A 20370-nucleotide genomic window follows, 5' to 3' on the forward strand; every position below is an offset into this window, starting at 1 on the left:
GTTTAGAGTTGAGATGGACTGAGTTCTTGGAAGCCTCAAGTTCTTGTAGAGCAATCTCTGGCTCTGCTCCATGACAGGACGCATGTCTCCCAGCCGAGAGTCCTATGTCCCCGCTGGTGCCCAGTGCAGGGGTGGCCATGGGGCACCCGGCCCGGCCCAGCACCTAAGAGGCATGAGCTGTTCTGCCAGACCACATGCTCCGCCTTCTGCAAACGGCCATGGGGGAGCAGATTGGGTAAGTTCCCCTTCCGCTTCCTCTACCTCGTTCCCGCTGCTGCTGTCCCCGGCCGGTGCCTCGCAGGCTCTCCACACCCCTGGTGCCCACAGAGACGGTCCGCGCCTTGAGCTGTCACCACTGCTGCCCCCCAGGCCCCTGACACCATGCAAGCCATCAAGTGTGTGGTGGTGGGAGACGGGTAGGTACCTGTCAGAACTTCCTCACTGCCCCTACCAGGATACCCTGAGACCCTCCTGCTGATGTCCCTTGGGAAGCCCCCTGCCCGCAGGTGTAGGAGCCCCTGGGAGGCAGCTGGGAGGAGCTTCTTCGTCCAGGTTCCAGAGGGAGCAACTGGGGTGGGCTGCAGAAAGCTTCATTCTCTGGTCCATTCCACCCCGGAAGCTGCCTGGGTTGAGGGTATGGGACGGTGGGTGACGGGCCTGGGACTCCTGACCCGCATCCTGAGTGCTGGTGGCAGGTCCCCCATGGGGGTGTCTTGGCTTTCAACTTTGTGGGTGCAGGTGGAGGTGGGGAACCAAAAATTTGGTCTCTAATCACTGGCTTGGTCCTGCTGTGTGGCTTTGGGCAAGTCACAGAGCCTCTCTGAACCTCAGTTTAGCTACTGGGAAGAAGCCATAATAGTTCATGCCCCCAGGGCTGATTTAGAATCTCTTGGGATATTTTGAGTGGCTGCCTTGCTCTTGGAAACCCTGGTGGCATAGTGGTTAAGTGCTATGGCTGCTAACTGCCAGGCGTTCCTTGGAAACTCCATGGGGCAGTTCTGCTCTGTCCTATAGGGTCGTTATGAGTTGGAATGACTCGACGGCACTGGGCTGGGCCTTGATCTTAGAGTCTGCTCAAAAATGTTGGCCTCCAAACCCTTCCTGCCCCACCTCCTCCTCCCTCCCCCGCTTGGAGAGGCTGGCAGCCGCCCTTTCAACCTGCCTGGTCAGGAAGGTTGTGTAGGGTACGTGGGTGAGGATGAGAAGGGGGAGGGGGACATTGCACCCTGAGAGATGAAACTAGGCAAGAAGGAGTGAAGATGAGATAGAAGGCGACTGGGGGGAGGGACATGGGGCGGGGGGGCTGGGCTGAGGTCCTTCACAGCTGTCAAACTCTCAGTGACCTCAGGTTTTCAGGCCCCCTTTCTGGTCTTCAGTTTCCTCATCTGTAAATCCATCTCTCATGCCAGCTACCACAACGCCTTAGGGTCCAGCCCACAGGTACATTCTGGGGTTTTCCATAAGTCCATCTGGTATGTTCTAGGTGGGCAGGGCCCTCTTGTCCAACTCTCCCATCCTACAGAGGGACAACTCGAGGCTTGGAGAGACGCACTGTTTCCTAGCCTGGGTCCGGTGGCGCTGACTTTGGCTGGACACATCCTGGTGGGGGCGGGCAGGTTATCAGGCAGCCCTCAGCTGATTCTGATACGTGGTCATCATCTGCCCACTGCCCACCCCTGATCACTTCTGCTTTGTATCTAATCTGAGCACTGGAGGGCGGAAGTCAAGGGCAACGTCCCAGTCATTCAAAGTTACCTTGGTGGCAGGGCCAAGGAGGGCGGCAGTGGGGAAAGAGGGCATGCAGACTCCTCAGAACAGGAAGTGACGAAGCAGAGTGGGGAAGGCCCGAGGCTGCCCCTTTGGCCTCTTGGCTTCCCGCAGCGCTGCCTGGGCCCCACTCCCACACCAGCAGCCCGAGGGTGGAGACGGCATGAACAATGGCCATCACTGTTTATTTAGCACTTGCTGTGTACCAAGCATTGAGCTGGACACGCCTCCTCTGTTTTTCCTCCCACCGAGCCTAGAATCAGGCCCATTTTACAGGTGGGAAAACTGAAGCTCCAGGAAGCTAAGTAATTTGCCCCAGACCTCATGGGATTTGAACCCAGGTCTCTATGACTCCAAAACCCGGTGCTCTTAACTGCTATGCTTCATGGAGAGGTGGGAGGAAAAGAGGAGGGAAGGGAGTGCCAGGTACCAAAAAACCAGACCTGCTGCCATCGGGCCACTGCCAGCTCACGGCCACCCCATGTCCTCAGAGTAGGACTGCTCCACGGCACGCTAAGTGCTTTAACATGCATCATCTAATTTAATTCACGGCACACTCCTAAGAGGATGGACTTGCGTTATTTTCTAGATGGGGAAACTGAGGCATCAGGTTATGTGATTTGCCCAAGGCCATGCCACTGGCAGGTGGTGGAGCTGGTGGGCACTTGGACCCCAGAAGTGTGATGACAGGGCAGGTTTCCTGGCACCCCCTGCCCTTAACCCTCAGTCCCACACCACCACCTGAGAAAGCTGGTTAAAAATGCAGATTCTCAGTCCTGCCCCACGCCTATGGGTTAGAATCTCTGGGGTAGGACCTCAGTCTGCACTTTAAGAAACACCCCAGATGCCTCTCGTGGGCTCTTGGGTTTGAGAGACAAAGGGCGTTTCAGATGGGGAGACTGTGGGCTAGACTGGACAGCGATTTGCTCCCCACCCCCAGGGTTGGGCCTGGTTAGACACTGAGGTCTTCCCTCAGGGGTGGGATGGGTGACCCAGCAGCCTCAGAAATCTCCCCGTATCTGGGGCCCATGACTGCTGTCTCCTGTGCTTCCTGTCTTTCAGAGCCGTGGGCAAGACCTGCCTTCTCATCAGCTACACCACCAACGCCTTCCCGGGAGAGTACATCCCCACTGTGTGAGTGCCCTGGGGCCGGAGGGGCCAGCTGGGAGGGCGCATGGGCGGCCCCTTTCCAGGCACTTCCTGTGCGCCATGCTCCATCTGGGCACTTGGGGATGGGAGAATTCAGTGATGCCGAGCGAGCCCTAGTCCCTGCTCCCCCTAGTCCCTGCTCCCGTGGTGGAGGAGGGCTGTGAGCTGGGCGGGCTGAGTGCCGTGAGCTCCTGCTCAGGGCCAAGAGAGACTTCCTAAGGGTGGGGTGAAGGGGGTGGTGGGGAAAGGCAGGAGGTGGCCTTTCAGTGGGGCCTCAGAGACCATAGACCTGGGAGGAGAGCACTGGCCTGGCAAGGGCAAGGAGGGGAAAGCTGGTCTGAGTTGGAGAAATGTAAGAAGGGGTGGAGGGAGGAGGAGGTAGCCAAGAAAGCCTTGAAATCAAGATGCTAAGACCCCAATGGGGGCAGCACTGTGCTGTCCAGAGGCCAGCCTGGGCCCTGCCCTCTGGGGGATGCAGAGGCGGGGCTTCCATTTTACCCAGGTGTAGGAGTCAGACGTGGAGGGGAGGGATGAGCCAGGAAGCACCAGCTTCTCACTCACAAGCCCTCAGTGGCACCTGTCACTCACAGGACAACTTCCCAATTCCATCGCGTGGCATTCAAGGTCCTTTCTGGCCTTCTCTCAACCTTCCCTTCTAGCTTCCTCGCCCATTATTTTGCTGCACCTTCTGCTTCCGCACCCTCCTGTTTACCAAACACTTCCTGGGCATTTCTACCTCAGGGCCTTTTCTCAAGCTATTCCCTCTGCCTGGAGTGCTTTTCTTTCCCATGTCAACGTGTTGAGGGCCTCCAAGCCCAGCTCAAATGTTCCTCCTCCAGGAAGCCTTTCCAATCTAGTCTGAAGGGGTCTCTCACTCCCCAGAGTCCTGCAGAATTTATCTGATCTCTCCTGTGACTGCAAACCTGTGGAGATGCCCTCCACATTCAGTCCATTTTGAGTCCCCCCCGCATTGCCTTGGCACAAGGACTGACACACAACAGGCACTCAATATATGTGCTTTGCGTTGACCCGCCTTGAACTTCATGGGAGAGGCCCCAGGAGGATTGATTAGAGCTATCACCTGTTGCCAGCCTACCGTGTGCCAGGCCCTGCACGAGATACTGCCCACGTGTGATCTCTTTGTGGGTATCATTACCCCCAGGACACCCACGACGAAGCTGAGGCACACACAGGCTAAAAGGCTTGCTCCCCAGAGCCACCCAGGCCTGTCTGGCTACTGCAGGGCCTTGCTGGGGCCTTCATTTCTTGATCTTAATGCTGTGTTATGTTAGTTGCTGCTGTCATGTCACCTCCAACTCATGGCAACCTCAAGTACAACAGAACGAAATGTTGCCCTGTCCTGTGCCATCTTCATGATTGTTGGTATGCTCAAGTCTGTTTTTGCAGCCACTCTGTATTTTGAATGCCTTCCAACCTAGGGGGCTCATCTTCCAGCATTATACTGAACAATATTCTGTGATGATCCATAGGGTTTTCATTGGCTAATTTTGGGAAACAGATTGCCAGGTTTTTCTGCCTAGTCTTTCTTAGTCCGGAAGCTCTACTGAAACCTGTCACCATGGATGACACTGCTGGTGTTTGAAATACTGGTGGCATAGCTTCCAGCATCATAGCAACATGCAAGCCACCACAGTACAACAAACTGACACATGGGTGGTGGTCTTGATCTTAAAGGGGCTCCCTTTCAGGAGCAGGGAGGGGGTCAGGCTGTCCTGGGAAGGAGCGGGAGAGACAGGCCAATTTGCCTCTGCCCCAGCCCATGGCATTAGAGGAATCCCCATTACCAGGGGCTCTGCCCCTAGTACTGCTCCCAGACTCTACCCCCAGCCCAACAGCCCTGACCCTCTGGCCCCTGGACTGGGCTCCCTCTACAGACAGCCCTCCCTGGGACACTGCCCCAGGCCCTAGCTGCCTCAGGCACCCTGGCCTGAGCAGGAGGAGGTAGGCAGCCAAGGGAGGGCAGGAAGTTGTGTCAGGGTGCCTGGAAAACTGACTCCCATCCCAGCTCAGTCCCCAATTCCCCAAATAGCCTCTCTGCACCTGCCTTTATCTGCAAAATGGGGATGAGGGTCTCTGCCCCTTCACCACCAGTCATCACACGCTGACCAGGGACTTCCTCATGCTCAGCCGTCAGGAACCATCAGGGTTTGGAGAGGGCTGGCTGTCAACCTGGCAGCGAAGCAGGTGTGGAGTCGGGGATGGCAACTCCCGTAGAAGGCCACTGTCCCCAAGAGGAGTGTGTTGTCACTCCTGTGTTCCTGGTCTCAGGATGCCGGCTGGTGACCCTGTCCTGTCTTACCTGTCAGGCTGGGCTGGAGGATCCACTTGCTGGAGGACTCTGGACTAATCACTTCCTTTCCCTGAACCTCAGTTTCCCTGTCTATGAGAGGAGGGGGCTGGGCTGGAGTCATTCCCCAGGTGCTCCCCATGCAGGTGGGGCTACTGAGCCTGCTGAGACCATGCTGGGGCCTGGTGGCCCTGACTGGACTCGATTGTCCTGGACAACCTCTCGGAAGCTGACAGGATGCACCAGACAGGGCCTGCCTCCCTAGGACTCTCTGCCCGGGCCACCTTCACGGGTGCACCACACAGTGCACCACACGGAGCACAGGGCCCTCCTTTGTAAGGGCCCAAGCCTGGGTGCAATGCTCTGCTGTCTTCATCTTGACTTTCTTAATGATGTTTGAACAGGGGCCCCTGCGCCTTCATTTTGCACTGGGCCCCGCATGTAGCTGGTCCTGCTCCCCACCCTACTTTGCCTTCCAGCCCTGCGAGGCTCAGCTCTGGATAAGCCCCCAGAGGGGCTCCTGCTGCTGCCGGTGCCTGTGCCCCTGTGACGCATAAGAAAATAACCACCCGCCTGGCTGTTGAGTTGATTCTGACTTTTAGTGATTTTATCAGACAAAGTAGAACTGCCCCATAGGGTTTCCAAGGAACGACTTTTTTTTCTTTTTTTTTTTTCTGGTTAGCAGTGGTTCTTAACCACTATGCCACCAGAGCTCCTCCTGCCCCTGTGACAGGAAAGGTCAAATAGGACACACTGAGCCCTTGGCTTTGGAGGGAGTAGAGGGTAGGGGGAGGCGGGGGAGAGGGGGCATAGAGAAACAGGCGAGCGAGATCTCGGCGGCTGGAGATGAAGGGTGAGAGAGCTTGGGGGCAGGGTGGTGAGGTTTGCTGGGGCGGGGAGGGGGGCACGTGCGGGAGGCCAGGATCAGATAAGCCAAGCAGGAGCGGAGCTGGGCGGGCTGCCACCGGTTGGGGGTTAACAGCTCAGGGGCGGGCTTGAACTTGCTGCCTAGGAGGTGGAGTCCGGGGGACACCTCCCTAGCTGGGCGGGCCGCGCTGAGGCAGCCAATCAGGCGCCGGGCGAACTGCCCGCTGATTGGCTCTCTCTCCCCTCCTCACATTAGAGACAGTTCAGCCTTGCCCAGTTGTACACCTGGGGACACTAAGGCCTGGAGAGGTGGTGGGATTTACTCACCCCACCCGGCCACCATGGCACTTATAGCTTGGTAATTTATATCCTAGACCCAGTGTTGGAGCCGGTAGGGCCCTGTGAGAGCTTTTAGTCAAACCCCCATTTCACAGATGGGGACACTGAGGGCTGCTCTGTGGCTGGTCCCGTAATGGGTGTGGAAATACAAAGACAAGGCAGGCAAGACCCTACCCTCAGGGTGTCTGAGACACAGGGGCTCTCCTCCACCCACCTCCCATCCTTATAACCCATTATCAGACGGAAGCCCTGGTGAGCTTTTAAAAGTGAAAACAAAACTGAGCCACACTCTGGCCTAAATTCTCCAGTGGTTGCCCTTCGGTTTTAAAACTTACCTCCTCTCCTGGCGTTCAAGGCCCTGAATGACAGGCTGCACCCTCCTCCCAGCCTCACCCCTTACCCACTGCCCACCGCCTACTTTACTCCAGACACGCTTCCCCCCAGTCTCTGCACTTCCACTTACACAGCCTGTAGCCCTTTCCCCCCAAGTCTTCCTGGGGAGGACTCCTTCCCATCATTCTGTTCTCTGCTCAGGTGCCCTCTTCCCTGACCCCCTGGCTAAAGCACGGCCCTCCTCAGCCAGTCCTTCTCCACCCACCGCAGCGCTAGGGTTTCTCCGTGGCCTGTCCTGAGCTGACTCATCTTCTGCTTGGCCACTGGGCTCTCCTGCTGCAGTGGAACCTCCATGAGGACAGGGCACTTGTCCAGGTCACTCTGGCTGCACCCTGGCACGTAGGCAGGGCCCGCTCTGGCCTGCCCTGAGAAGGTACTGGACACGCTCTGCTCTGTGGTCTGCTGGGAAGGAACAGCTCATGCTGTTTGTTTAGGTGGGATTGTCCTGCCCTTGATTTTCACCTTCATGTGTGATCCTGTCTTCACTGAACGGGCAAATCCAGCCTGAGCTTCTGCAGGGGGATGAAATTCAGGCTCCCTGGCCGGCCATTCCGGGGGCGCTGCCAAGCTCTCCTGCCCAGCTCTCAGCTGCCCTGCAGCCGAGCCCCGGCCACCATACACGCGCTATGCCCTGGCTCTGGCGAGGAGCCGTTCCAAGCCTGCCTGCCTTTGCTCACGCACCCCTTCTGTTCAGTGCTCGGTTGCCTCCCACCCCACCTGTGACAACCCCAGCCGCCCTCACTGTCACCCAGTGACCATGTAAGAGCCACCCTACCAGCCTTCAGGCTGCTCCCCTGCCCCTTCTCCTGAGACTCCTCCACCCAGCTGTCAAGAGTTGTTAGGTGCCGTTGAGTTGGCCCTGGACTCATGGGGACCCCCTGCACAGCAGGATCAGACCACACGGTTTTCACTGGCCGATTATCAGACGTAGATCACCAGGCCTTTCTTCCTTGTCCACCTTCGTCTGAAAGCTCAGCTGAAACCTATTCAGCATCACAGCAACACACAAGCCTCCGCTGACAGGCGGGTGGTAGCTGTGCCTGAGGTGCCTTGGCTGGGAATCGAACCCAGGTCTCCTGCGTGGAAGGGTAGAACTCTACCACTGAATCACCGCTGCCCTCAAAGCCAAGAGGGGCCTTTTCTAAATGCAAATCCGATCATAGCACCCCTGCCTGCTAAACCCCTCCGTGGTTCCCATTGCCCTGAGGGCTAAGATCAAATCCTTGCTGTGGTCCCTGACCTGCCTGACCTGGTCAGTTCTCCCTCGCCCCATGTCACCAGCCACACACACGCTGTGGTCTCTGGGCCCCAGCCACAGGGCTGCACTATCCTCCCTCCTAAGAGACGGGCTGGGGCCCAGGCCAGGTAAGCCCCCTTCGCCTGCTCCCCTCCACTTCTTCCCTTGTCCCCCTCCCCCACGCCACTCCCGGCTCATGTCTGTCAGAGTGGGAATAGTCCTGGCAGCCCTGGGGAGCACAGACTCTGAGTGCCATGTGACCTTGGGCAGGTCACCTAGAGTCTTCGAGTCTCAGTTTCCCCAGAGGTAAAGGGGGACAGGGAGTCCCTGAGTGGTGCAAATGGTTAAGCGCTGGACTACTGACTGAAAGGTTGGCGGTTCGGACCCACCCAACGGTGCCTCAGAAAGCAGCTCTGGCAACTTGCTTCCAAAAGGTCACAGCCTTGAAAACCCTGTGGAATGCAGTTCTATTCTGTACACGAGGGTGACTGTGAGTCGGAATTCACTCGACAGCCGCTAATAACAGCAACGGCAAAGGGTGACAAGGATAGAATCTACTTCGTGGGCCTACTGGAGTGGTCTAAGTGTGAAGGGCCGGGAACAATGCGTGCCCCCCTGCCCCCGCCCCCCGCCCCCCGCCCCGCTCCTCAGCACTGTGTGCTCCCTGCCCTTCCCAGGGCTCAGAGGTCAGCTTCTCCCCACCCCTCCATGCACCAGCTGCAGCTCCATGGAGCCTCTAGCCATGAAATAGCAGAGATGCTTACCACGTGGGCTTTTCTGAATTGGGTGACAGGGCTAGTGCTTGCTATGCTACCAACTGACTGTGAGATCTTGGGTGAGTCTCTTCCTGTCTGAGCCTCAGTTTCCTCATCTGGGGGCTGGGGGCAAGGATTGGTTGCAGTGGTAGGTAAGAGTCTTCTGGTCCTGGCTGCCTGTGGGTCTCTGATGTAAGGGCACCCCTGGGAGATGACTTCTTCCTTGAGCTCTGGGAGATGCCTGTTGGGGGGCTTTTGGGGGCATCAAACATAAGGCTGCTCAGCTTCTCAGCATCTCCCAACAGGGTGACTTGAATGTCCTCTGTCTGTTTGGGTCCTTCTAACAGCCCCAAGAGGTAGGGCTCTCTTTACAGTGAAGAAAGTGAGGCTCAGAGAAGCTAGGTCCATCACCCAGGGCCACACAGCCAGGACATAGCTCCCGAAGGAACTCTGTTCCCTCCTCCCAACCCTGGGCGCTGTCTGGGGGTGAACCAAACCCTACAGTTCATTTTCCCACTCATGTGCTCACTAATGGGTGCCACAGAAGGAGCACTGCTCAAATCCCAGCTCTTACGCTTCCGAGCTAGGTGATCTTGGAAACATTACTTAACCTCTTGGGGCCTCGGTCTCCTCATCTGTCTAATGGGAGGGAGTAACTTGAAGTCTGTATCAGTCTCCTAGAGCTGCTGTAACAAATGGCCGAAACTGGGTGGCTAAAAACAGAAATTTATTCTCTCACAGTTCTGGAAGCTAGAAGTCTGAAATCGAGGTGTCAGCAGGGCCACGCTCTAGGGCACGACCCTTCCTTGCTTCTTCTAGCTTCTGGTGCTGGCTGACAAATCCTGGCATTGCAGATACATAACTCCAGTCTTTGCCGCCACCTTCACATGGCTGTTTTCCCCTCTGTGTATCTGTGTCCAAGTTTCCCTCTTCTTGTTAGGGCACAAGTCATGGTATTAGGACCCACCTTAATGCAATATGACCTCGTTTCAACTTGATTCCATCTGCAAAGACCCCAATTCCAGATAAAGTTACAGTCACAGGTACTGGGGGTTAGGACTTCAGCATATTTTTGAGGGCACATAATTTAACCCATAACGAGGCCCTTTTGTCTAGATTTCCATGGATTTCAATGCCCAATGTGCAAAGGTCCCTCACCCTCTGCCTGGCACCAGAATAGGTGCTTGGTGCCCTTACAGGTACCAGGACCCCAGCTCTTCCCCATCGCTATCGCCCCTGAGGCCGGGGGGTGGGGGGGTGGGGGAGGGCCGACCCAGAGGAGACAGACACCTTTGACCCAAGGAACCTTAAGAGACTTTTAGACGCCAGAATTTCAGTCTGGACATTGTAGGAGAGAAGCCAAAGGCAACACCAGTGAAATACCCGTTGTTGCAGAATCGATTCAGACTCATGGCGACTCCACGTGTGTCAGAGTAGAACTGCGCTCCACAGGGTTTTCAGAAGTAGGGTTTTCATCAAGCCTGTCTTCTGAGGTGCCCCTGGGTGGCCACAAACTGTCAACCTTTCGGTTAACAGCCAGGTATTTTAACTGTTTGCATCACCCAGGGATTCCAAAGACAACACGGGCGCCCCTTTCCCATCAGGCCCAGACTGTGTCTCCCTGGACAGCGCCTTCTGCCTGTGATCCCACAGTGCCGTTGAGCACCTAATCTGAGCCAGGCCCTGTGCTGGCTACATGGTGCAGCGAGGGACACACTTGGTCTCTGCTGTCTGGGGCTGCCGCTCTGGGGTGCTGAGTTCATCAAGGAGTGCTGGGTTGGGGCGGGGTGGGACCTGGGCCTGGCCTAAGAGTCAGGGATGGCTTCCTGGAGGAGGTGACATTGAGCTGGGCTGGAAGAATACGTAAGAGTCAGCAGGTACTAGGCTGGAGGAGGGAGGCAGGAGAATGGGATGTCCAGTGTGTGTGTGTGCGCGTGTGTGTGTGTAGGGGTTGCAGGAGCTCTCCTGGCAGGAGGGAGCAGGGCCATTTGGGGAACTGAGAGGTGACAGTAACACTCTCCAGGCTGATGAGCACAGGGTATTAGAAATGTCTTATTGCACACTTTTTTGGGAAGCGGAGAGACTTTCTTGGGAGTTACTCTAAAGCGTTAGGGCTTCTGCAGCCTTGCCCGGGAAGTGGCTTGGCTGGTATGTGCAGGAAGGAGTATGAGGAGAAGATGAAGAAGCCTGAGGCCTCAGTGGACCAAGTCAGGAGATGAGGAGCAGGGCCTGTGTGGGTGATCTCAACGAGGAGAGAGAAAGGGGTAGTCTCTAACCTGAGGGGCAGGGGGTGGGGGCATCCTTGGAGCCAGAGCTGTGGCATGGGTCAGTGAACACTGGATGTAGAGCCAGATGGAGCGGGCTTCTCCCAGTGTGATTACTCACACTGTGTGGCCTTGGGCAAGTCACTGTACCTCTCTGACTCCAAGTTTCTCTTCTGTAGTGTGAGGACCCAGCAGCTTCCTCTCGGGAATGTGTGGAGTGAGAAATTATTTTCTAAAGCCCCCTGCAGAGTTTGGAGCCTGGGCGTGGCCCTCCCAGAGCTCCTAGATTTCCCCTCCCCTGAAGTTTGTCCTGCTTCTTGTGACTTACTTGTCCAGTGTCTGGCTTTCCAGCCAGACTGTTGAGGGGCTGGATCAGGCTTGTGCTCCTCGGTAGCCCCAGCACCTGGCACTGTGTCTGACGAATACTAGGTGCCCAATAAATGCTCACTGAGTTAGATTTTTTAAAAAGCCTATAAACTCATATGTTTGCCCTGGGTGCCTTTCCGGTGCTGGCAGAGAGATTTTAGCATCTGCTATCGGTGCCCCAGAGTCCCTCGATGGCAAAAACAATGAAGTGCTTGACTACTAACTAAAAGGTTGGCAGTTCGAACCCACCCAGAGGCTCCTCAAAAAAAAAGGCCTGGTGATCTGCTTCCAAACAGTCACAGCCATGAAAACCTGATGGAATGCAGTTCTGCTTTGAAACAAATGGGGTCGCCAAGAGCCAGAATTGACTTGATGGCAACTGCTTTGGTTTGGTGTTGGTTGGTGCCCACCTGTTTCCCCTTGGCAGTCGTCTTTCGAGCATGCGCCTGTGGCGTTTCCTGAAAGCACCTGTGACTGAGGGCTTTCAGCCTGCGTTCTGGGGCTTACTGGAAGGCCAGGGATTTAATGCCCAGGAGCAGCCCTCTGCCAATGAGACATAGGAGATGGCAGATAAATGCCCTGGCTTCCTTGCCCCTATGGGGACACCCTAAGACATGGGCCATGCTGTCTCCCGCGGTCCCCAGCATGACTGAGCCTCAGTTGCTCACAGCAGTAACAGCTCAAGGACGTGGGTGGTGCAAATGGTTAATGGGATCAGCTGCTAACCAAAGGGCTGGAGTTTCAAGTCCCCCAGAGGTGCCTCAGAAGAAAGGCCTGGCAATCTACTTCTGAAAAATCAGCCATTGAAAGCCCTGTGGAACACAGTTCTACTCTGACACACATGGGGTCGCCGTGAGTCGGTGTTGGCTGGACAGCAAATTTTTTTTTTTTTTATTGGCTGTTGTCGCTTCCCTGTCTCTTCCTCTTTTCCCTCCTGTGACTTCCTGGGATCACTTCCCAAATAAACCACTTGCACCCCCTCCTTGTCTCAGGGTTTGCTTTTGGGGGGACCCAACCCAAGACAGTACGAACATTCGTTCAACAAATTCTGGGTGACCAACCTAAGTGTCCACACAGGAGATGGGTCAAGTTTACTCCCATCTAGCCCCGGAGGGAATGTTACTTGGCTTTGAAAAATCACCTTTCCAAAGAATAGTTAAGGATAGAAAAATGATCAAGAGGTAATGCTTTCCTCTCTTTGCTTACCTGCATTTTACATTTTTATGTAATGAATCAGTCGTGAAGAAGTGTGCCGTGTGACTTCAGTCCAGTGGCTGCTCCTCTCTGGGCTCAGCCTCTGCCATCCAGCATCACAGGACTGGACCAGAAGCCCCTGGGCTGTGGAGTCTGACCCCACCTTCTGTCTTGCCTGCTCCCCACAGGTTCGACAACTACTCAGCTAATGTGATGGTGGACAGCAAGCCGGTGAACTTGGGGCTGTGGGACACAGCTGGACAGGAGGACTACGACCGCCTCCGGCCGCTCTCCTACCCCCAGACGGTATGCTGCCCCCGCCTCTTGCTGTCCGACCTCTGCTCTCCCTATTCCCTCTGCTGGGGGTGCCCTTTAGGCCAGCCCTGCTGGTGAGCCCCGACTCTCTCTTTAAGGCCCAGCTCCAACGTGGGCTCCTCTGGGAAGCTTGGCGCCTCCTCTCTCTTGCTCTCCCAGCCCTTCATCAGCCTCCTTCACCCCGTTACCACTCTGCCCTATCTTCCCATTGTGCCTCTTAGGCTTGGGCCCCGCCTGGCTCACAGGGGCTGGGGCAAGCAGATCCTGGACAGGGCCCCAATACAGTGACCCCCCAACCAGGGGTACTGGGGGAGGGGAAGCAAGCTGGAGGGCATACCTGCAGGTGGCTTTGTGGCAGATAGACCTCAGGGTCCTTGGCTCTCCCTGTAGTGTAGGGGAAGGGAGAGCTGGGGCCAGTAACCAAATGGTGGGGCGGTGCAATGGTTAGGACTATGAATTCTGGAATCCCAGCTCCTCCCGTTAGTAGGGTGCACCTCAGGCAATTCTTTAACCTTTGTGGGCCTCATTTTCCCCATCTCTATAATGCGGGTATATATATATATATAATAGGGTCACTATGAGTCGGAATCGACTCGATGGCACTGGGTTTATAATGGGGATAGTAACAGTACTTCCTACAGAGTCCTGTCTGAGGATTAAGCACTTAGATCAGGGTTTGGCTTGTAGAAAGTGTTAGATTAAAAAGTAAACAGCATCCTGGGAGCAGAGGTGGAGAGGGCATCCCAGCTCTGCTCAGACCTTATGCCCCCAGCATCCCCCTGGGCTGTTCTGCCCCTCAGAGTCTGTCCAGGTGTGAGAGGGGCTGCGGCAGGACGCCTCCCAGCCTCCCTTCACAGCACCCACTGCCCACTCTGTCCCCAGGACGTCTTCCTCATCTGCTTCTCCCTCGTCAGCCCAGCCTCCTATGAGAACGTCAGAGCTAAGGTGAGCTGGGCAGAGTGGGGACATTAGTGACCTGTGATGGGGGCCAGTGGTCCCTGAGGGTGGGACCAGTGACTTCAGTGCTGCCCCTGGGCAGTGGGGGGGTGAAGGCAGTGAGGGACTCTAGTGCCAACCAGGGCTGTGGGGGATCTTGGGGAGGAGTCTTGGAGGGGACCCAGAGGGGGGCTGGGGCAGTTAGCTTTACACTCTGCCCTCCGTAACCTTGTGTTCCTCTCTTGTCTCTGACCAACTTCATGCCCACTCTCCTGCCCACACCACCTCGTGCCGACCTCTTATCTCCACATACTTGCCTCTTATCTCCCACCAATCTTAACCCCTCTTTCCCTGCAACCGCGTGTCCCCCTCCTCCCTACACAATCCTGTGACACCATCCTCCTGCCCTCTCCTCCCCGTGCACCCTCGTGGCGCCTCTTGTCCCCGTGCACCCTCGTGGCCCCTCTTGTCTCCACTCAACCTCCTGTTCCCTCTGCTCCTACACAACCTGTGCTCCCCACCGCTCAGTGGTTCCCTGAGGTACGGCATCACTGCCCCAGCACCCCCATCATCCTGGTGGGCACCAAACTGGACCTGCGGGATGACAAGGACACCATCGAGAAGCTGAAGGAGAAGAAACTGTCGCCTATCACCTATCCGCAGGGCCTGGCGCTGGCTAAGGAGATTGGTACTGGGCGGGAGCTGGCTGCGGGCACCCCGACTTAGCCTCATGGCGGCTATGAGTGTGGGCTCTGGAGGCAGGCTGTGTGGTGCAGACCTTGGCTGAGCCATGTCCTAGCTGTGTGGCCCTGAACCAGTCACTTAGCCTCTCTGTGCCTGTTTTCTCATCAGTAAAACATGGTGATAGCCACAGTTCCTAAGGCATCAGGTGGTTGGGAAGGTGAAGTGAGTTGATGCAGCTGAAGCTCTAGAGTAGAGGCTAAACATTGGAAGGGCTCTGTGTTAGACACTATTGTTATTATTGTCCATAAACAGACATTGAAATGAAAGGGGTGTGTTTTATGCAGACAGAAGCAGGAGGCAGAGGAGGTAATGCTGTGGTTGGTTGTTCAGAGGACAAGCAGCCAAGTCAAGCTTGGATTCTTCTGGAAGGCTTTCTGGAGGAAGTGCCCTTGTACTGGGTTTGAAGGATGACCGTTCCCTTGCTCCTCCTCCTCACCACCTTCCCTGCTCCCCTCCCCACCCCCGACCTTGAAGCATCTAGGCCCATCTCCTCTTTGCCTCTAGATCACTGGGCCAGAGAAGCAAAGTGACTTCTCAAGGTCACACAGCTAGTAGGTGGTAGAATCAGGATTTGAATGCAGTCGTGGCTTTTTTTTTTCTAGTGGCTTAGGGCTGCCTGCACCAGGGAGTTGATGACAGATGGGCCTAGGCTCTCCCATGGGCCTCAGCCTGCTGGCCCCATCTCTGCCCTTGGTTGGGCTCCAACAGGCCTCGATGCTCAAGAATGGGGGAGTTTGCCCAAGAGTCTGGGCCCACCAGGCAGGTGTGGCTGCTGTGAGTGAGACGCAGCTACAGGGGCACCCTGCCTCACTGTAGGGTCCTGCAGGATCAGAGTTTGGCCCTGAATCGGGCAGCCTCCCCACCTCCTGCCTCTGCCCTGCCCCCCTTCCTCTTACCGGAAATGGGAGGGCCCTGGGGACTCATATCTCTTCACAGGAAGAGAAACCACAGCTGCCACCTCCCTTCTTCCCGTGACCAGCCCTGTTGCTCAGCCATCTTCCCCAGGGGACCTCAGGCTGTGCTTTAGCCGTGCTCCCTGCTCCATCCTGGGGGCTCTGGCTCCTGGAACCCCCAGTCTTTGCTCACAAACACCTGGGGGTGCACCTCTGCCTTCTGTCCTTTCCAGCCAGTCTGTTCCTGTGGATTTCTTCCCCCAAGACAGAGACTCCCCAGGCTGTGTCCTTGCTGTTGCTGATCCCTTCCCTTTTAAAGCACGAGCTTTGGGATAACAAGGGCCCTGGCAGCCTGGATTCTAGTCCTGGCTCCAGCGCTGACTAGCTATGTGGCCTCGGGAAGGCAGTGCTCCTTTCTACCCCACAACTGACCCCAGGTGGGGGTGCAAACCAACCCAGGCCAAGGAGGAGGCCTTGGGTACAGGTAGGGCTGATAAGGAGGGCAGCTCTGCCCCGCAGGCCTTTCCCCAGACCTGGAATGACATGTTGTGGGGCACCTCCTGTCCCCAGCTGATGACCATGGCTGACGTGGGTTGAGCACCTCCTGAGTGCCAGGCTCCATGCATTCTCCCCATTCGTGCTACAACAGAGGGGCTCTCATCACCCCTTCTTTGTTGCAGTTGTTAGATGCCGGAGAGTCAGTTCAGGCTCAGCGACCCTGTGTACAACAGAATGAAACACTGCCCAGTCCTGTGCCATCCTCACAATTCCTGCTGTGCTTGAGCCCAGTGTGGCAGCCACTGTGTCAACCCATCTCCTTGAGGGGCTTCCTCTCTTTCCCTGACCCTCTGCTTTACCAAGCATGATGTCCTTCCCCAGGGTCTGATCCTTCCTGATAGCATGTCCAAAGTACAGGAGACTAAGCCTCACCATCCTTGCTTCTAAGGAGCATTCTGGCAGTACTTCTTCCAAGACAGATTTGTTCCTTCTTCTGGCAGTCCATGGCATATTCAATATTCTTAGCCATCACCCGTAGTTCAAAGGCATCAAGTCTTCTCCAGTCTTCCTTATTCATTGTCCAGCTTTTGCATGCATATGAGGTGATCGAAAATACCATGGCTTGGGTCAAGTGCACCTTAGTCCGCAAGGTGACATCTTTGCTTTTTAACACTTTGAAGAGGTTTTTTGCAGCAGATTTGCCTAATGCAATACGCTGTTTGATTTCTTGACTGCTGCTTCCATTGGTGTTGATTGTGGATCCAAGTAAAATGAGATCCTTGACAACTTCGGTCTTTTCTCCACTTATCATGATGTTACTTATTGGCCGAGTTGTGAGGATTTTTGTTTTCTTGGGGCTTAATCCATACCGAAGGCTATAGTCTTTGATCTTCATTAGTAAGTGCTTCAAGTCCTCTTCACTTTCAGCAAGCAAACTTGTGTCATTTGCATATCACAGGTTGTTAATGAGTCTTCTTCCAGTCCTGATGCCCCGTTCTTCTTCCTATAGTCCAGCGTCTTGAGTTATTTGCTCAGCATACAGATTGAATAAGTATGGTGAAAGGATATAACCCTGATTGATGCACACCTTTCCTGACTTTAAACCAACTCTTACTTTATAGACGGGGAAACTGAGACTCAGGGAGACGTCACTGGCTCAAGGCCATCTAGCCAGGATTTGAACCTGGGCCACCTGGATCCCTGCGTCCAAATGATCAGGGTCATCAGCTGCCCTTGGCCTGCCCCCACACTCTCTCTGTGGACCCCTGTTCCCTGCTTCAGCCATCATGTGTCAACATGTCCTAGACAGATGGGGAGACCAAGGCCCAGAGAGGGGTGACTGTGACTGGCCAAAGTCCTAGAGTGGATCAGAGGCCGAGCTGAAGTGAATTTAGGCCCCGAGTCATGAAGGGCATGAGGAGGGGCAGAGGCCAGGGAGGGTGTGGTGGGTGGGTATGAGTGAGGTAGGCACTGGCTTATGGCCCCTTCTAGGGAGACAGTGGCCAGTGACACCTTCCTCAGCACAGAGGCTCATCTGAGGACTCACCCAGCAGCCTCAGGGAGCTCTGTCCCTGCCTCGTGCTCCCTACTTCCCATATCTCTCTGCCCCAGGTCATCGGGGGGCTTCCCTTTTCCGGGGTCTCCCCTCCCTTCCTGACTCCCTCTTCCCAGCTGTGTGCCTTTGAGCCATGGCTTGCCCTCTCTGGGCCTGTTTCCCCATCTGTAACACGGGGAATCACAGTATTGCTTCACAGGGCTGTTGGGAGCACCCAGCTCAGTGTCTGGCGCGGAGCAGGTGCTGACGAGTGTCAGCTCTCTTCCTTCGCCCCAGAATAGCAGCTTCGGGGCAGGATGTAGAGTTCCCCTCCTCACCCTTCTCCTTCCTCTTATTTCTGAAATCAGCCCCCAGGCCTGCAGACCTCTTGGCAGAAGGGATTTTGCGGTCCTTCACTTAAGGGAAACTGTTTGGGCCGTAGTGGACATGGGGAAGCCACACAGGTTCCTTCTAGAACGTCATGGAACACTGGACTAGTGCTGCACCTGGGAGTTGGGCTCAGCCTACCTTTCACTGCCTGTGCCCCAGGCTCTGCCCTGGGTGGTCACTGGGGAGAAGGCTTATCTCCAATTCCCATTCCCCTCACCGAGGGCCCCCATGTCCCCAGGTGGAGGGAAAATGTCCAGGAGGTGACCTTGGACAAATGACTTAGCTTTTTCGAGCGTCAGCTCCCTCATCTGAAAATGGGGCTGAGGCTGAGGTTTGGTGAAACGCTATCTGGAAGGTCCTGGTCTGTGGGCTGCTAAGTTCCTGGGTGGTGAAAATAGTTTGCTTTCAGCTACTAACCTAAAGGTTGATGGTTCAAACTCACCCAGTGGCAACATGGAAGAAAGGCCTGGCGATCTGCTTCTGTCAAAATTACAGCCAAGAAAACTCTACGGAGTGGTTCTACTCTGTAACACATGGGGTCGCCATGAGTCAGAATAGACTCAACTGCAATGAGTTTTTGTTGTTGTTGTTGTGTGTGCCATGAGTGTCTCAGGGCTCCTGAGGGTGATTTACACCCCTGAGGGAAGCTCAGAGCCATGTACGTGGCTGTTTTCTAAGAAAGTAAGGTACCGAGAGATTGGGTCACTGAGCATTCCTGCCTGCCTTCTACAAATCAATGGCTCACACTTCCAAAACCCCCTAGGTCTTAACCTCTCTGGCTGAATTCAAGTAGGAATTGAGTCAGCGAGTTCCTTTAGACATGAGGATGCTGAGGCGCAGAGAGGGAAATGCCCTGCTCGGGCGGCACCGTCAGGGCTGGAACCCAGCCTGCGACCCCACAGCCTGGCGCTCCATAGTGTGGTTTGGGAGGGGTTTTTGCCCAGGGCCTTTCCCCTGACCAAGGCCTCTGCTCTCTTTTGCCCCACCTCAGACTCGGTAAAATACCTGGAGTGTTCGGCCCTCACCCAGCGAGGCCTGAAAACTGTCTTCGATGAGGCTATCCGGGCCGTCCTGTGCCCCCAACCCACGCGACAGCAGAAACGCTCCTGCAGCCTCCTCTAGGGGTAAGAAGCCTCTCCCACTGCTCCATGCTCTGCTCCCTCAAACAGCAGGCTCTGGCTGGGAGGGGGCACCCAGCCACTGAGCAGTGACCTGCAGTTTCACTGGGTGTGGCGTTTAGACCAGGACAGAGCGGGGAGTGTCCAGGTAGCCTTAGTTTTCCCAGCCTTCTGGTCACTTGCCTGAGCCAATCCTGCTCTGTGGAGCCCATTCCCCCAAGGAAGGCCCAGGGCATAGGGAAAGGTTGTGGACTTGCTTGAGCCAAAGTATTGGGTGTTATTGAGTACCCACTCTGACCATCCCTGTGGGGGAGGGCAGGGAGGACAAGGGTTGGAAAAATGTCCTAGCCCCTGTACTCCAGGAGAGCCAGGAGAAGGACACCCACATATGTGGGGGGACAAACTGAGCAATGAGATTCCTGGGGCAGAGGAGGGAGAGAGGGGCTGGAGGCAGCCCGAGAATGCTTCCTAGAGGTGGGGCACTTGGATGGAGAGGACTTGGCATGGGGGGAGGAGCAGGGAGGGTGATCCTGGCGGGCGGGGGGGCGACACTCGGACAAAAGCCTGGAGGTGGGGATGAGCCTTGAGCCAGGAAGCCACAAGCGAGCTCTAGGTTCTGCCTGTCCCCAAATTCTCACCCCTGCATGTCTCCCTTCCAGGTCACACCCCAGCCCTCCCAGCCAGATGGTTCTGACCCTCCAGGGCTCCTACCAAAAGCATGATGGTGCCCCACTGGCCACACTGTCCCTTCCCTGTGGTGTTTTTGAGCAGCTGGCTGCAGAGCTTGGTCGATGTCTTCTTTGTGCTGGAGGCTGGTGTGAATTTGCAGGCACTGCGTCCCGACCCCTCATGCTCTCGCCTTCCTAGGGGAACAAAGGGGAGCCCCAGGACCCAATATGCCACCCCCATGTTACTGCAGTCAGTGCTAGCTGCCTCGTGTGGCGGCATCTACCCGTTTACTCTAGTCCCACCCAATACCCGAACCCCCTCTGGAAACTTGGGGCCAGATGGCTGCCAGCTACCACTTGCATACCTTCAGGGACAGGGTCCTCACTCCCTCCTGAGGCCGTCTGCTTCAGTGTTTCCAGTCCTGCTTGTCTGAACGTTATTCCTTCTACTGAGCTAAAATGAATGTCTCAGAGGTTTGCTCCTCTGGTCTTGGTTATCCTTTTTGGGACAAAAAACCCACATAAAACAAATAAAATTCTGTAAATCTCTGGGTATCTGCCCAGCCAATCAGGAGGCTGGGTCCAGCTGACCCCCTGCCGTCTCTCAAGTGTTTCTGCTGTACTCACTGGACGCT

At 55.8% G+C, this 20370-nt stretch overlaps 1 protein-coding gene across 1 annotated transcript; it reads left to right on the top strand.

Annotated features, from left to right (window-relative positions):
• The first annotated feature begins 260 nt into the window (after nucleotides 1-260).
• RAC2 (Rac family small GTPase 2) lies at nucleotides 261-20274 on the top strand. The gene is made up of 7 exons (XM_064283591.1): nucleotides 261-416; nucleotides 2830-2901; nucleotides 12828-12945; nucleotides 13837-13899; nucleotides 14419-14578; nucleotides 18941-19073; nucleotides 19727-20274. Exons 1-6 carry the CDS (start codon nucleotides 382-384, stop codon nucleotides 19069-19071), a joined length of 579 nt encoding a protein of 192 aa, XP_064139661.1. The 5' UTR covers nucleotides 261-381; the 3' UTR covers nucleotides 19072-19073; nucleotides 19727-20274.
• The last annotated feature ends 96 nt before the right edge of the window (nucleotides 20275-20370 follow it).

Source organism: Loxodonta africana, chromosome 4 (genome assembly GCF_030014295.1).
Source record: "Loxodonta africana isolate mLoxAfr1 chromosome 4, mLoxAfr1.hap2, whole genome shotgun sequence".
Lineage (NCBI taxonomy): Eukaryota > Metazoa > Chordata > Mammalia > Proboscidea > Elephantidae > Loxodonta > Loxodonta africana.

Excerpts from the sequence above, each read along its gene's own strand:
- RAC2 (XM_064283591.1), top strand. The coding sequence starts at position 382 with ATGCAAGCCATCAAGTGTGTGGTGGTGGGAGACGG. Across the intron at positions 2,902-12,827 it reads GGAGAGTACATCCCCACTGT|GTTCGACAACTACTCAGCTA; the intron begins GTGAGTGCCCTG and ends TGCTCCCCACAG. Across the intron at positions 14,579-18,940 it reads GGCGCTGGCTAAGGAGATTG|ACTCGGTAAAATACCTGGAG; the intron begins GTACTGGGCGGG and ends GCCCCACCTCAG.